The 14,983-nt window shown below is 59.7% G+C and overlaps 3 protein-coding genes and 1 long non-coding RNA gene across 6 annotated transcripts in view; 3 read left to right on the plus strand and 1 right to left on the minus strand.

Moving 5' to 3' along the window:
• COL7A1 (collagen type VII alpha 1 chain) overlaps positions 1 to 7,084 on the plus strand; it is a 30,479-nt gene extending 23,395 nt beyond the window's left edge. The window contains exons 94-118 of the mRNA XM_070776735.1: positions 34 to 141; positions 321 to 392; positions 492 to 527; positions 868 to 927; positions 1,050 to 1,094; positions 1,322 to 1,357; positions 1,470 to 1,505; positions 1,606 to 1,662; positions 1,789 to 1,860; positions 2,378 to 2,449; positions 2,679 to 2,714; positions 2,977 to 3,057; positions 3,306 to 3,359; positions 3,445 to 3,498; positions 3,573 to 3,635; positions 4,068 to 4,130; positions 4,217 to 4,333; positions 4,517 to 4,594; positions 4,683 to 4,736; positions 4,908 to 4,956; positions 5,603 to 5,635; positions 5,784 to 5,870; positions 6,062 to 6,151; positions 6,243 to 6,440; positions 6,751 to 7,084. Of these exons, the coding sequence (XP_070632836.1) occupies positions 34 to 141; positions 321 to 392; positions 492 to 527; positions 868 to 927; positions 1,050 to 1,094; positions 1,322 to 1,357; positions 1,470 to 1,505; positions 1,606 to 1,662; positions 1,789 to 1,860; positions 2,378 to 2,449; positions 2,679 to 2,714; positions 2,977 to 3,057; positions 3,306 to 3,359; positions 3,445 to 3,498; positions 3,573 to 3,635; positions 4,068 to 4,130; positions 4,217 to 4,333; positions 4,517 to 4,594; positions 4,683 to 4,736; positions 4,908 to 4,956; positions 5,603 to 5,635; positions 5,784 to 5,870; positions 6,062 to 6,151; positions 6,243 to 6,440; positions 6,751 to 6,767 (1,668 nt within the window). The 3' untranslated portion in view covers positions 6,768 to 7,084. The remainder of the gene's footprint in view (positions 1 to 33; positions 142 to 320; positions 393 to 491; positions 528 to 867; positions 928 to 1,049; positions 1,095 to 1,321; positions 1,358 to 1,469; positions 1,506 to 1,605; positions 1,663 to 1,788; positions 1,861 to 2,377; positions 2,450 to 2,678; positions 2,715 to 2,976; positions 3,058 to 3,305; positions 3,360 to 3,444; positions 3,499 to 3,572; positions 3,636 to 4,067; positions 4,131 to 4,216; positions 4,334 to 4,516; positions 4,595 to 4,682; positions 4,737 to 4,907; positions 4,957 to 5,602; positions 5,636 to 5,783; positions 5,871 to 6,061; positions 6,152 to 6,242; positions 6,441 to 6,750) is intronic.
• Positions 4,589 to 11,223, minus strand: LOC109576404 (uncharacterized). The gene is made up of 3 exons (XR_011563049.1): positions 10,988 to 11,223; positions 8,676 to 8,828; positions 4,589 to 5,269 (listed from the first exon to the last, which is right to left on the minus strand). It is a non-coding gene; the product is annotated as an uncharacterized lncRNA (long non-coding RNA).
• UCN2 (urocortin 2) lies at positions 7,647 to 8,682 on the plus strand. Its single transcript, XM_019985023.2, has one exon. The coding sequence runs from the start codon at positions 8,094 to 8,096 to the stop codon at positions 8,430 to 8,432; it is 339 nt and encodes a 112-aa protein (XP_019840582.2). The 5' UTR covers positions 7,647 to 8,093; the 3' UTR covers positions 8,433 to 8,682.
• A 128-nt stretch (positions 11,224 to 11,351) lies between the features above and the next one.
• PFKFB4 (6-phosphofructo-2-kinase/fructose-2,6-biphosphatase 4) overlaps positions 11,352 to 14,983 on the plus strand; it is a 41,493-nt gene continuing 37,861 nt past the window's right edge. For 2 of the 3 annotated variants that reach the window (XM_070776748.1, XM_019984519.2), the window contains exon 1: positions 11,381 to 11,461. In XM_070776748.1, the coding sequence (XP_070632849.1) occupies positions 11,398 to 11,461 (64 nt within the window). In that variant the 5' untranslated portion in view covers positions 11,381 to 11,397. Of the gene's footprint in view, positions 11,462 to 14,983 lie in introns of all 3 variants that reach the window. The other variant, XM_070776750.1, reaches the window with a different exon arrangement.

Here is a 14,983-nt window from a genome sequence, read left to right on the forward strand (position 1 = left end):
GGGCCATTCCTCCCTTTGCTATCTCTGTTCCAGGGAGACTCAGGGCCCCCCGGATCCCCCGGACCTCCTGGTATTGTGGGGTTCCCCGGTCAGACAGGCCCTCGAGGAGAGCTGGGGCAGCCGGGCCCCAGTGGAGAGCGGGTAAGGGGGCCAAGGGCTGCGTGTAGGGATTTGCTGGGCCCAGGACCTCTGGATCTGGTTGCGGGTGAGGAAGAGGAGGGGACCCAGCCCTGCCCAGGGGGCTCCTGTTCTTGGGGGAACAGCATGGGAGGAAGGTTCCCCAATCTCCCTTCCTCTCTCTTGCCTCATTTTTACCATAGGGTCTGGCAGGTGCCCCAGGGAGAGAGGGAGCCCCAGGTCCCTTGGGGCCGCCTGGACCACCTGGGTCAGCGGTGAGTGGAACGCCCCAATGCCCCATGTCTCTGATTGCTGTGTGTTGGGGACTTAGCTGGGGGCTGAGCCACAGACTGACTTCATCTCGCTGCCCACAGGGAGTACCTGGGGTCCCTGGACTCAAAGGAGACAAGGTAGATGTGACAATGCTGCTGGCCCTCTCCTGCACCGCCGCCTCCAGCCTCCGCTGACCCGTCCTCCCCTTCAGCCTCCACTGACTCGCCCCCCTCTCCAGCCTCTGCTGACCCGTCCCCCCCCTCAAGCCTCCGCTGACCTGTCCCCCTCTCCAGCCTCCGCTGACCTGTCATCCCCTCCAGCCTCTGCTGACCTGTCCCCCACTCCAGCCTCCGCTGACTCGTCCCCTCCTCCAGCCTCCACTGACTCGTCATCCCCTCTAACTCCCACCCACCTCCCGTGACTCTCTGCCCTCCACCAGTTGCCCTGACTGACCCCTGGTGTCCCGTTGATCTCCAGGGTGACACTGGAGCAGGGCTGCCTGGGGCCCGAGGCGAGCGTGGGGAGCCCGGTGTCCGGGTGAGTATGTCCTGTCCTGCGGCCGTGGCTACTGCAGGGAGCCACACTGGGACTCCCTTCCTCATGGCTCTCGCCTCTGATTTCCAACTTACTGAGTCACTGAATCTAATGTCACCATGCAGGGTGAAGATGGCCGCCCCGGCCTGGAGGGACCCCGAGGACTTGCGGTGGGTCCCCTGGGGGAGAGGAGCAGTGGCGTGACCCAGTCCCCTGCCTGAGCCCTCTGTGCCCTTGGGGGTCTCCACAGCCTCTGCTGCCCTCTGCTTCTCCACATCTGCTCTCTGGTCCCTTGTCTCCCCCATTCCCCGGGGCCTTCCAGTCCTCCCCTGCACTCTGAGCCATCTGCCCACTGGTCCCCCCAGATTCCCTTAGCTCATTATCATCTCTCGTGCAGGGTCCCCCAGGCATCCGGGGAGAACGTGGGGAGAAGGTAAGGATGTGGAGCAGAGGCCCCTGGTGTGAGTGTGGGCGGGGACGGGTCTTATAACTCAGGATCTGGGGCTTCACTACTGGAGTGAGACCCACATTCTCCTACCCGACAGGGTGACGCTGGTGCCTCAGGACTGAAGGGTGACAAGGTGAGTGTGGGCACGGGAGAGGGCAGGGCTCAGGGGGCACGGGGGAGGGCAGGGGGTTCAGGGTGCTCCTCACTCCTCTGACTTCCCCCTGTCCACTCAGGGCGACTCAGCTGTGATTTTGGGGCCTCCGGGGCCACGGGGTGCCAAGGGGGACTCGGTGAGTGGGTCTGGCCCGTGTGTTCGGGGGGCTCCTGTGCGGGGTGGACCCGGGGATCTGAGATCTCAAACCCTCAGAGGGTAAGGGACTTGTAGCCCTTGACCCTGATTTCTGGCCCTGACCCAGGGTGAACGAGGGCCTCGGGGAATAGATGGTGACAAAGGACCTCGGGGAGACAGCGGGGAACCTGGAGAGAAGGTATGGGGATGAGGTTGGGCTGTTTATACAGGGTGAGGAAGGGGGTCCTGCAAGCTGGAGGGCCCCGGGGAGGGTCTGTGAGGACAGAAGCAGAGGATGGAAAAGGGATTTCTGGGGGTCTGAGGGGAAGGGGTTCTGTCAGCTGTAGCAACTATAGGGCGGCTGAGAGGATGGGGGCTCTGTGGGAGGGGCTCCAGGGCCTGGATGTGAGGTTGGAGGGCAGTCTGGACTGTGGCCCCTGTAGGAGCCCTGTGGGAACAGGAAGGGGGCTCCTTGGGTGTTAGGGGTACTCCAGGTAGGGCTGGGGCCCAGTGGTAAGAGGAGTGGCAGGAATCAGGGGTTCCGGCGTGAGAAATGAGCCACCCCATGGCCAGGGTCTCCAGTCCCAGCCACGAGCGTGGGCTGGTGGGAAGGGGCCTTGGGGGCCTGTGTGCGAGCAACTGGCAGGTTCCGGTCTTGCTGGGAGCCTGCAGCCTGCTCTGGTCCTAATCGTGGCCCTCTCCTGTCACTGCTGCAGGGCACCAAGGGAGAGCCTGGTGACAAGGGCTCAGCCGGGCTGCTGGGAGCGCGCGGACTCACGGGACCCAAGGCAAGTCCCATCCCAGGCACTGACCCGGAGCCATGGGTCACACCCGCCTGTCCGGGGTGTCCCCTGAGCACTGGAGGGTTCCCGCCTCCCTCACTGTTGGCCCCACGCGTACTCACACGGGCTGGTGTGCAGACCGGGCCCTGGCTGCAGTCGCCGAGGGTGGCAGATGGGCCAGCACGGGGGACAGTGGCACTGAAGGGCTGCCCTCTCCCACCTGCGTTCCCCACAGGGCGAGCCTGGTGCCGCAGGGATCCCCGGCGAACCGGTAAGGTGCCCCGCCACCCCACCAGGGACCCCAGCCCTGTGTGGTGACCTTTGACCTTATAGTGAACCAGCACTCTCCTGTTGTCCAGGGATCCTACCTTCACAGTCTCCCCTGTGGTGGCTCACACGTCGCCGCGGAAAACCCTGCCCTTCCAGTGGCTCTGGCCCCCATGACAATTCTTACCCTGTGGTGTTCCCTGTCCGTTACAGCCAGAGTGATTCCTTTTGAGCCCTCACTGACCTCATTAACACCTTTCCCACAGGGATCCCCAGGAAAAGACGGAGTCCCTGGTGTCCGAGGAGACAAAGGAGATGTTGGCTTCATGGGTCCCCGGGGCCTCAAGGTGGGAAGGGGGCTGGCTTTTTTTCCCCATAATCAGGACCTGATGTTGGAGGGTGAAGTATCCAGGGTCAGAGGTCAGGTATCTGGGGTCAGATGCTGTGGTATCTAGGGTTGAACGTGAGGTGTTAGGTCAGAGGTGGGAAGGTCAGAGGTTGGAGTACCTAAGGGCAGTTTGGAGAGGGGTTTCAGGGTCAGGGGTCATAGGTGAGGTATGTAGGAGGTCACTTTCTTACTTCTTTTTTCTTTCAGGGTGAACGGGGAATTAAGGGAGCCTGTGGCCTCGACGGAGAGAAGGGAGATAAGGTACAGGGGTGATGAGGGATATGGGGGGACGTGGGGTCTACGGGGCCTGGGGCCTAAGGCTGACCCTTCCACCTGATCGCTGCAGGGAGAAGCCGGCCCCCCGGGCCGCCCAGGGCTGGCAGGACGCAGAGGAGAGCTGGTGAGTGTGGGGCACCCCTAGAGTGAGGAGCGGATGGGTGGGCCAGGAATTGGCTAATGTCTTCTCTCCTCCAGGGGGAGCCGGGTGTTCCAGGCCAGGCAGGGGCCCCTGGGAAGGAGGGCCTGATCGGTCCCAAGGTAAGGGGGTCCCTCCACAGTGGACAGTGGGGTTCAGGATTGGGCAGGGACAGCAAGATAAGGTCGTGAAGGTTTTGGGTCAAGGAAGGTTGGGATACTGTGGGGTGGAGTGGGGTTGGTCCTGAGGTTTCAGGGTGGGTTGGGGTCACAGTGGGGATTGTGGGGTAGGAGGCGGCGCAGTACATGCCTCAGGGCTGAGGGTTAGGGTGGTTGAGGTCAGGGGGAGGTTGGAGCATCTGTGAAGGGGAAATGGGTGGGGCCAGGGTAGGGGGCATCACAGTAGGGTGGGGTCCTGGGAATCATGGTGGACTCAGGGTCTCTGGCTGGTAGGCCACAGGAACTCGAGGTGGTGGCCATGGGGCCTGCGGGCTCATGGGGGCTGAATTGGGGAGGCTGAGGCAAAGGGACTCTCGTGCCTCTTTCTGTTCCCAGGGTGACCGAGGTTTCGATGGGCAGCCAGGACCCAAGGGTGACCAGGGCGAGAAAGGGGAGCGGGTAAGTGGAGGCTGAGGTCATGGCGAACTGAGGGGCCTGGGGTCTCTGGAAGCTCTCATCACTGACCCTGATCTCTCCCTCCCCAGGGACCCCCAGGAGTGGGGGGCTTCCCAGGTCCCAGGGGCAGTGATGGCTCTAGTGGTCCTCCCGGGCCACCTGGCAGCATTGGTCCCAAAGGCCCTGAAGGACTTCAGGGTCAGAAGGTGAGAGGCCCCGACTCCTGACCCCTGAACCTCACTGATCCTTCTGCAACCTCCCTGACCTCTGACTCTACAATCCATTCCCCCAATATCCTTGCCCCAACCTCTGAAACTACGGTCCCAAATTGTCCTACTTCTGATCCCCACTGCCTCTGACCCTGCTCACTCAGTCCATGTGTCTGACAGGGTGAGCGAGGTCCCCCTGGAGAGAGCGTGGTGGGTGCCCCTGGGGCCCCTGGAACTCCTGGAGAGAGAGGGGAGCAGGTGAGTGGGAATTCCTGGGCCTGGGGTCAAAGGCTGGGGGGGTCCGTGAGGTCAGAGGTCACAGCCCAGCCCTGTGTATCGCCCACAGGGGCGACCAGGCCCCGCGGGGCCCCGTGGTGAAAAGGGAGAAGCTGCGCTGACGGTGAGTGTGTGTGGGGCAGGGGGGCGGGGTGGTGCCCTGCCTCCTTCTCCCGACCCCTTGGACCCTGGGCCCTGACTCTGCACTGTTCCTCCACGATCCCTGCATCACGTACCCTTTGTCCTTCCGTGACCCATGGGTTCCTTCATGACCCTTGTGGTCTTGGGCTCCTAGGAGGATGACATTCGGGGCCTTGTGCGTCAGGAGATGAGTCAACATTGCGGTGAGTGGGGTCCAGCCTGGAGTCTCCTGGGTCCCATCCCCACTGCATCCCCGCACCCCTAGACAGAGGCAGGCAGCACCCCCAGAATGTCCAGGGGGCAAGCAGTCAGGGAGGTGGGTGGAGACAGATGGATACACAAAGTATGGGTGTTTCAGGACAGACATGCTTACCCTAAGTGGAGACGCGGGCAGAGGTGGGCACACACGTGCTTCTGTGCCCAGGATGGCCGTGTGTGGAGGGGAGGAGGTGTGAGCAGAGCCGGCTCCTCAAGCCAGATATGGCGCCGGGGTACAGGGCGGGGGCTCTGACGGCCCTGGGGGGCATCAGAGTGAAGCTCATCTCCTTCCTCCTCTGCCTTCTCCCTGTCCTTCTCCATTCCTGCCGGCTCCTGACCCTTTGCCTCTCTCCTTCTCTCACCTTTGGCTGGCCTGTTCCCCTCTTCTCTCTCGCCCTTGGTCCACTTCTCCCCCTTGGTCTCTTTCTCTCCTTGTGTCTGCTTCCCTTCCTCTCCCCCGCCGTCTGTCACTCTCTCCGTCCCCTCTGTATGTCTCTGCCCCCCGTGAGCCTCTCTCCCTGCCTCTTTCCGCCTCTGTCTCCTGTTCTCTGTTATTGTCTCTCTCCCTGGCCCCTTCTCTGCCCTCTCCAGCCTGTCAGGGCCAGTATATCGCATCTGGATCACGTGAGTAGTTTTCTGGTCTTTTCTGCTCCCGGAGCTTGCCTCGTGCCAGGCCCTGCTGTGCCCATTGCCTGGGTCGTCTTAGCAGGGGCTTGGTGAGGGCGGCCACCAGGCTGACCCCCGGGCCCCGGGCCCCTGCTCTCGGCTCCAGGGCCTCTCCCGAGTTACGCAGCAGACACCGCTGGCCCGCAGCTCCACCCCGTGCCCGTGCTCCGCGTGTCCCACGCAGAGGAGGACGGTGAGGATGGCTGCAGCCTGGGGGGCGTGTGGGGCGGGAGCACACACGCATAGGGCTGCTCGTGCATGCACGGCCCACGCCGTGTGTACAGGGAGCACATGCAGGGAACACGCGTGGGAGGCCAGGGTTGGGCCGCACGAACCGGGCCCCGCAGTGGCCCTGCTCACAGCACCCCCTTACTGTGCGTGCAGGCCAGGTGCCCCCCGAGGACGATGAGTATGAATACTCTGAGTATTCCATGGAGGAATACCAGGACCCCGCGGCTCCTTGGGATGACGTTGGTGAGGAAGGGGGCTGGGCCCACAGGGGCATGGGGAGGGGCAGGCCGAGCCCGTCCCGGCTGACCTCTCTGCCCCGCCCCGTTACCCCCAGACCCCTGCTCGCTTCCACTGGACGAGGGTTCCTGCAGTGCCTACACCCTGCGCTGGTATCATCGGGCTGGGGCGGGGGGCACGAAGGCCTGTCACCCCTTCGTCTACGGTGGCTGCGGAGGGAATGCCAACCGTTTTGGGACCCGGGAGGCCTGTGAGCACCGCTGCCTGCCCCAGGCGGCCCACAGTCAAGGGACAGGTACGAGCGTACCTCCATTCCAGTAGGGGCCTGCCCAGATTATGTCCAGAGTCAGGATCCGGGGTCAGAAGCTGCCCCCCCTCCCCAGACTGGGGGACCTGGGACAGACCCCGCCTCAGACCAAAGAGCTGATAGAGAAGCCTGGCTCTGGGTGGAGTCCCCAGTACGGTACCCCTCAGTGCTCCCTCCCTTAAAGACCTGAGTAAGGACCCCTTTCTGTGGGCAGAGCCCCCACACCCACTGTGCCCCCGGCTCCCCCATCCTCTGTGGCCCTTGCGTTAGATGGCTGAACCCCGCCTGCCCTGCCCAGGTGCTGCCCGGAGCTGAGGTCCAGTCCAGCATCCCCTGGAGGAGTCGGTGTCTCAGCTGGACCCTGCCGTCCCTCCCCCTTGGTGCTAGAGGCCTGTCTGCACGTGAGCGTGCGTGAGCGTGTCCGTTATTTCAGTGACTTGTGTCACGGGTCTCGCCTTCCCCTCAGTGGACAGACCCCCATTGTGGCTGCTGCCTCCCTGGCTGATGACTCAGTGTTGGGGAGGCTTTGGGCAGTGAGCGGAAGTGACTGAATCCAACCCGCCCCTTGCCCCACGCTAGTGATGACATGGTGCTGATTCTGGGGGGTCATTAAAGCTGCTGTTTTAAAAGGCCCCTGTTGTGATTGTTTGCGGGGGGTGTGGGTGTCAGGGGGGCAGGTTTTCCCTGGGAGGGCCATGCTATCCGAGTGGGTACAGAGTCCCTCTGTCCAGCCTGTCACTGTCCTGTGACCCTCAGCCCCCAACTTGTCCCCAGAAAGAAGACAGGGTAGGGGCTGAGCGTATGCCTTCACTGCCCCCCAGGAGAGGATGAATCATGGGTGGGGGGCGGCCTCAAGCCAGATAAATGGGCCCCGAAGGGGGTGGAGGAGCAGACCGGTGCAGAGGAGCACTGCCTGGCACAGCTCACCCCAGAGGAGGCTGCTGCTGGTGAGCCTGGGGTCGGGGGATGGACAGGACCGTTGGGGTAGAGTGGATCTGGGGTTTGGGTCAGTGGAGGTCTCGGGTCTGAGGTGCCCTGGGACCTCTGATTGCTTCCTTGTCTCAAGGACCCCCATTCCTGCCTGCCTTTCTGTGCCCTGGATCTGCAACATGCTTTCTCGCGCAAACCTCAGGCTCCCCTTGGGTCACTCTGTGTCTCTCTTTGCATCCGTATTTCCATCACACTGTCTCTTTTTCTTCCGTTCTCCCTCTGTTTTGCTCCATCCCCCTCTGATACATCTCCATCTCTTTCTCCCTCTCCCTGCCCTTTCTTGTTCTTGTTCTTCCTCCCCAACCCCCCGCCATCTCTCTGTCTCTCTCAAATACATCCATATCCAGATATACCTGTGGCTTTCTGTCTCTGGGTCACTCCATCTCTTTGTCCATCTCTGTCCCATTCTCTTTCTCACTCTTTCCATCCCTCCGACCCCTTCTCTGCCTGGCTCTGTCTCAGTTTTCTCTGTGTCACTCTGGCTCTCTCCTTGTCCCTTCATCTCTGCTTCCGTCCCTCTGCCCCTGGCCTGGCCACTCTCTCTCTCTCTGCTTTCCCCATCTGCTTTCTGCCATCTGCCTCTGTCCGTGGGCCACAGCTAACCAGAGCCCCTGCCTTGAACCTGTTTTCTCCTTGCAGCCTGACTACACGATGACCAGGTGGGCTCTGCTCACGCTGATGGTCCTGACATTGGGCAGGACCCTGCTTGTCCCAGCAACCCCCACCCCAGGCTTCCAGCTCCTCCCTCAGAACTTTCCCCAGGCCACTGCCTGCCCCGTGACCTCGGAGAGCCCCTCAGGCAGCACCACGGCACCCTCCGCTGCTTGGGGTCGCCCCAGCCCTGACCCCCACCCTGGCCCCCGCATCACCCTCTCGCTGGACGTCCCCCTTGGCCTCCTGCAGATCTTACTGGAGCAGGCCCGGGCCAGGGCTGTGAGGGAGCAGGCTGCTGCCAATGCCCGCATCCTGGCCCAGGTCGGCCGCCGCTGAGCCTGAGGGAGGCTGTCAAAAGGATGGAGCCACCCTGGATGGAGGAGACTGGCAGGGCAGTGGCGGAGCTGAACCTACATCCGGACATGGCGCATCTGGACATGGCGCATCTGGACTCCGCCACATGGAGTCACTGTCATATCAAAGTGCCTCACAGAGTCACAGTGTATGTGGACAGCATGCACATGGCTATGCCAGGTTGCCAATGGACTCTAGCCATTCCTAGGAGCCCCCCAGACTTACCGTATATGTCTGGAGAGCTTGGACACTACCGTGGATGGTCACTGCCACATGGAGTCTGGTCATGGATAGGCCCCACAGTCAAGAGCTTCCGGACACCATCATACAGGGGCTCCGTAATGCCACTTACAGGAACCTCAACACAGGATACCACGGCTGCATCGGAGAGAACCGCCCATCTAAGGCCAGACACAGAGGTCTGCCCTGCCCCCACAGGTCACCACACAGACAGGTGCTGGCGGAGGTTCCCAGGCAGCACCCACCCCAGACAGATGGGGGCATCTCCAGGCATAGATGGACGCTCGTACGTGCGAGGTCTGTGGCTGTGGCAGCCTTGTCTTGTGTGTGTGTTGGGGGAGGAGGTGTTTATACACATCAGATCAGATCAGATCAGTCGCTCAGTCGTGTCCGACTCTTTGCGACCCCATGAATCGCAGCACGCCAGGCCTCCCTGTCCATCACCAACTCCCGGAGTTCACTCAGACTCATGTCCATCGAGTCAGTGATGCCATCCAGCCATCTCATCCTCTGTCGTCCCCTTCTCCTCCTGCCCCCAATCCCTCCCAGCATCAGAGTCTTTTCCAATGAGTCAACTCTTCGTGTGAGGTGGCCAAAGTACTGGAGTTTCAGCTTTAGCATCAGTCCTTCCAAAGAAATCCCAGGGCTGATCTCCTTCAGAATGGACTGGTTGGATCTCCTTGCAGTCCAAGGGACTCTCAAGAGTCTTCTCCAACACCACAGTTCAAAAGCATCAATTCTTCGGCGCTCAGCCTTCTTCACAGTCCAACTCTCTCATCCATACATGACCACAGGAAAAACCATAGCCTTGACTAGATGGACCTTTGTTGGCAAAGAAATGTCCCTGCTTTTGAATATGCTATCTAGGTTGGTCATAACTTTCCTTCCAAGGAGTAAGTGTCTTTTAATTTCATGGCTACAGTCACCATCCGCAGTTATTTTGGAGCCCAAAAAAATAAAGTCGGACACTGTTTCCACTGTTTCCCCATCTACTTCCCATGAAGTGATGGGACCGGATGCCATGATCTTCGTTTTCTCAATGTTGAGCTTTAAGCCAACTTTTTCACTCTCCACTTTCACTTTCATCAAAAGGCTTTTTAGTTCCTCTTCACTTTCTGCCATAAGGGTGGTGTCATCTGTATATCTGAGGTTATTGATATTTCTCCTGGCAATCTTGATTCTAGCTTGTGTTTCTTCCAGTCCAGCATTTCTCATGATGTACTCTGCATATAAGTTAAATAAGCAGGGTGACAATATACAGCCTTGACGTACTCCTTTTCCTATTTGGAACCAGTCTGTTGTTCCATGTCCAGTTCTAGCTGTTGCTTCCTGACCTACATACAAATTTCTCAAGAGGCAGGTCAGGTGGTCTGGTATTCCCATCTCTTGAAGAATTTTCCACAGTTTATTGTGATCCACACAGTCAAAGGCTTTGGCAGAGTCAATAAAGCAGAAATAGATGTTTTTCTGGAACTCTCTTGCTTTTTCCATGATCCAGCAGATGTTGGCAATTTGATCTCTGGTTCCTCTGCCTTTTCTAAAACCAGCTTGAACATCAGGAAGTTCACGGTTCACATATTGCTGAAGCCTGGCTGGGAGAATTTTGAGCATTACTTTACTAGCGTGTGAGATGAGTGCAACTGTGCGGTAGTTTGAGCATTCTTTGGCATTGCCTTTCTTTGGGATTGGAATGAAAACTGACCTTTTCCAGTCCTGTGGCCACTGCTGAGTTTTCCAAATTTGCTGGCATATTGAGTGCAGCACTTTCACAGCATCATCTTTCAGGAGTTTATACGCATGGGTGGCTGCATCTCTGTGTATCTGACAGCTGTTTGTGCGTGTGAACAAGGTGTGGGCCTGTGAGGGGGCTGAGAAGAATGGGAGCCTGTCCCCCAGATCTGCATGAAGCATGCTCAGCACACACCCAGGTGCTGTCTTACCCACACCCCTGGCTCTACCCTTGCACACACATGGCTCAGGGGAGAAGGGAGCGCAGGCTGACAGGGGCTCTGGCCCCTCCTTCATTGAACAGTCCTGAGCCTCAGTTTTCCAAGCCTCTGTTTTCTTTTTTCTCCTCTGTAAAGCCGAGTGATGCCACTACGTTTCTTGTGAGCACTGAGTGATGTAATAACCTACATGAAGGTTCCCGCCCGCAAAGAAATCCCTTAATAAACATAGTGACTGGAGAATGGGCTAGACAAGAATCACACAGTCATGTGCCCTCAGGCAGTGACACACAGGAGGGCGGAGTCAGAGCCGCTCCTCTAACCCCCTTCTCCCGCCCCGATTTCACTGACCTGTCCTCGGTGTGGAAGGCTGCAGGTTTGGCCTAATCTCCCAACCCCATCTCCATGGCGGGTTTGGAGATGAGACTCAGCCTTCTGGAGTGTGTGGCCAGGCTTGCCAGCAGATGGGGCAGGAACTGTGGGTAGTGTAGACAACTCGGGCTGGAGACGAGGGCAGACACTGGGTCCTTGCTGGAGAGAAAGTTAGCACTGTCGGAAGTGTGGCCGCCGGGGATGCCGGGGGCGGGGGTGGGGGGTGGCACTGACCAAGATTTCACAGTTGTCAGCAGCCCTGGGGGGCGGGCCCAAGGCGGGGCGGAGAGGCGGAGCCATGGGGGGGCGGTGCTCTCCGGAGCCTAGAGGGCGTGGCCGCCCCAATCCCGGCCGCAGGGGGCGGCGGCCCGGGCCAGTTCGGGAGCAGGATGAACAGAGGTATGGAAGGAGGCAGCTCCCCGACGGAACCCGGGTCAGGGAGCAGCAGACGGGGTAGGCGCCGGGCAGGGTGGAGAGGGTGGGCGGACTGAGAAAAGACCTGGGCGAAGTAGAGGTGGTGTTAGACGGGGGTGTGAGAGCTTTGGGGGTCTCTCCGGGATTAGGGGTGCTTTGAGGGGGCATCGGTCTGTCAATGGCAAGGAGGGGGTGGGCACTGGCGCCTCACCGGGGAGAGGGACCTGGGCCAAGGGGGGAACTATAAATAGCTGCTTCCTCCAGCCCAGGGGGAGGGACAACCCGCTGGAGCTGCCCCAGGGCCTCCCGCTCTGCCCTTTGCTGGCCTCCAAGGGGTCATACTTGTCCAGGTCCCCCCTCAGGGGTCATACCAGCTTGGGAAGGTTCAGAGGCTCATTTGGGAAGCTTTTCATACGATGTGACTTTAGCCCTTAAACCAGCATTTCCAGGGCAACTACAGTGTGGCTTGTGTGGGTCCTGAGCTGCTCTAAGCGCCTACTGTGTGCTCTGTCCCAATCACGAACCTCTGAGCACCTCGGACTGTGTGCCCTGGCTGGTCCTGAGGCACTCTGAGCACCTACTGTGTGCCCTGTGCCAGGCGGGAATCAGCAAGTGCAGACCAGGGCTGCTCGGTCACATGGCTCTCCGCTCCCGAGTTGGAACCTCACACCTTGTGTGAGCTCGGCTCCCAGGGAGACACGGGATGATCCTTGGCTAGAAATGGCCAGAGCCACTGGGACTCCTGGGAACTCCCCAACCTCCCAGTGGTCACAGAGAGGAGAGGAGGAGGGAATAAAGTGGGAGGCAGGCCGCGGGCTTGGGCACGGGGCTCGGTAGTGCGTGTGCACGCGTGACTGTGTGCGCACCATACGTTTGCGGACTGGTGTGTGGGTCTGTGTGGGATGCGCTGAGGTCCCTGGCCTTTCTGCTGCAAAGGGTGGCATGGTGGTTGGGCCAGGACTGCCCAGCGGATATGGGGACTGGGAAGAGTTTGAGGACATCCTGCAGCTTGGAGCCTGGGACACTGGGAGGAGGTCCAGTGGTCAGTGCACAGGACACCACAGGAGCCCTCCGGCACAAGCCAGGCAGGGTCACAGGCGGGGCAGGGGGGAGGCTGAGCAGGATGTGTTCATACACAACATCCCAGCACACCTCCCACCCCTGGGCCAGGAGAGCTGGCTCACTCTGGAATGGCCCCAAGGAGGGCAAGCCACAGGGGCCAGTTATTCTACTGGACACCTGCTGATGCTGAGGGAGCGGAAAGCCAGTAGAGCATTTCAGTGCAGGGAATGTGCAAGAGTGCAGGTATGGAGGTGGGATGTGTGGGTATAGTACACCGCGTGTGGGAGGTGAGGTTCGCGAGGGCTGGCAGTTGAGCTGAGTCCATCCTGCATGGTGGGCAGGCAACTCTGTGACTCTGGGCCCTTCTCCCCTTCCTCAGTTTCCTATGTGAGAGGTGGAGCCACAGCAGGGGAGATGGGGAATATCCTCAAAGCAGATGGTGACCCTGGCTGTGGGGAGGGGCTCCAGGCTCCTCCTGCTGTTGACATGTGGCCCCACCCTGGGTATGGGGACTTGGGAGGGAGTGTCTGAGTCAACCCAGAGTCAGACTGTTTGGGCAAGAGTGGGAGGTACAGAGTCACTGCTTCCCTGGGAAGCTGGACTCAGACTTCTGGACATGGAGTTAGCTTCCCAGACCTGGTCCTGGCCTCCTGCCCGACCCTGGCTGTCCCTGATCCCCAACCTTTGACTAACACTCCAAGAGGGCCAGGGAGGAGAACGGCAGGTCTGAGAAGGTGCAGGATGTCTGTGGATGTTAGAGGAGGGAGACTCTGCAATGAGTGCTGGGGGTTGGACAGGGTGTGGGTGTGTGGTGACAAGGTCTCTGAGGCTAGCGTGGCCCCAGAATGGCCTTTGTAGTGGCCAGGAGACAAACAGGAGGGCTGTGTCAGGAACAGCATGAGTGGCTTTGGAGAAGTAGGAAGTGGGTAGGAGGTCACCAGGGGCATGCTGCTCATCAGGACCTGCCCGTGGGTGTGCCAGCTGCTGGGCATGAGGCAGGGAGGGAGGTGGCCGGTGGACACTGAAGAGGGAGGCTGAAAAAGAGCGGAAGTGGTTGAGTCGGTCTGAGGTAGGGACTTCCCTGGGGAGGCAGCTTGAGCTGCTTCCAGGGAAGGTCTGTGTGGGCTTCTAGCACGTGGACCTCCTTAACCTTCCCTCCCTGTGAAATGAGCAAGACATCTGCATCAGTCATCTCAAAGGTCCTTGCCAGGCTCTGAAGGGCTGGGCTGGGACTTGGAGGACTGACTCAAGGCAGGAGTGTGGCAAGTTGGGCAGAGGAAGCCACGCTGCCCCCTGTGGCGCACTGGGTGGAGCCTTTGCCCCATGCCCCAGCCCCTGAGTCCCAGCCGGGCACAGGTTCGGTTGAGAGGCCTTGGGGATGCAGTGGTCCTACCAGGGGATGTAGTGGAGGACATCGCTAGAGGGCAGTGTGACCCAGACTGGAGCCGTGTCAGCTAAGGCCTTGGCAGAAAGTGTACAAAGCTCAAGAGGCTGGGCTGAGGAGACAGAGGACTCAGGACTGGAGAGAATGAGCCAGGTGTGTTCCTGAACCTCTGGGTCTCTCCCCTGCCTCTTGCCTCCACTGCATATTTAGAGACAGGAGGGAGATGCATAACACAATAAATGATAGCATTACTGAGCTTTAGAACGGATTTCTCAGACATGGACACATTTAATCCATACCAGAATCTTGTCCTTGATGACAGTACATATTCTGTTTTCCTGATGAAGAGGCAGAGGCTCATTAAAGAACAAGTGTGTAAAAAAAAAAAAAAAAAGAACAAGTGTGTAAAAAAAAAAAAAAAGAACAAGTGTGTAAACTTAATGATGTAAAATTTAGTTGGTAAAAATGAAGTCCTGGAAGGAAAAGGAAGATATTGTCAGAGTTGGATGAGTCCCCTGGGAGCTTGGTCCTACTCACCTGCTCCAGGTGGGCTGGGGTTTACCCCGAGCTCCCCAGCAGCTAAAGCAAAGAGGGAAACACGGTCAGTTTTGAGATTTGTTCTGTGTCCCCGTCCATGAGATAAATGGGCTTTTTCAACGTGATTGAGCAGGTTGTTCCTGTGTGCAGTGGAGAGTCCCGGGACTCGGAGGGTCGGGGTGCAAGGCCAGCAGGAGAGTTGACAACTGTGCCAGTGGGCAGGTGACCAGTCACGCAGGGGCCTTCAGGTTGTTCCTGACCAAGTTCTGGGGGTCACGGAGACCTGCCCCAACCCATGCAAACCCCTTCTGAGGGTCCTGAGGTCACGCAGAACGGGAACCGCGTGTCCTGGGGGCACGCTGGGGAGCCCAGGGCGTGACGGTGTGTGAGGCGTATGCAGATCAGCGTCGGGTGTGCGGGGCTCGGGCATCCAGGGCGGGGCCTGTACCATCTGAGCCCGGAACCTGTGGGGAGCTGGGCATGCGCGTCCTCCATCCTGGCATGTAGGGCGGGCCCGCTTAGTCCCAAACGGGCTCTCGGGCGAGCTGGGCATGCGTGGTCGGACGCCAGGCACCTCT

Source organism: Bos indicus, chromosome 22 (assembly GCF_029378745.1).
Source record: "Bos indicus isolate NIAB-ARS_2022 breed Sahiwal x Tharparkar chromosome 22, NIAB-ARS_B.indTharparkar_mat_pri_1.0, whole genome shotgun sequence".
Taxonomy (NCBI): Eukaryota; Metazoa; Chordata; class Mammalia; order Artiodactyla; family Bovidae; genus Bos; species Bos indicus.

What these genes read in the sequence shown, in the direction of transcription:
- UCN2 (XM_019985023.2), top strand. Translation starts at nt 8,094, where the DNA reads ATGACCAGGTGGGCTCTGCTCACGCTGATGGTCCTGACATTGGGCAGG.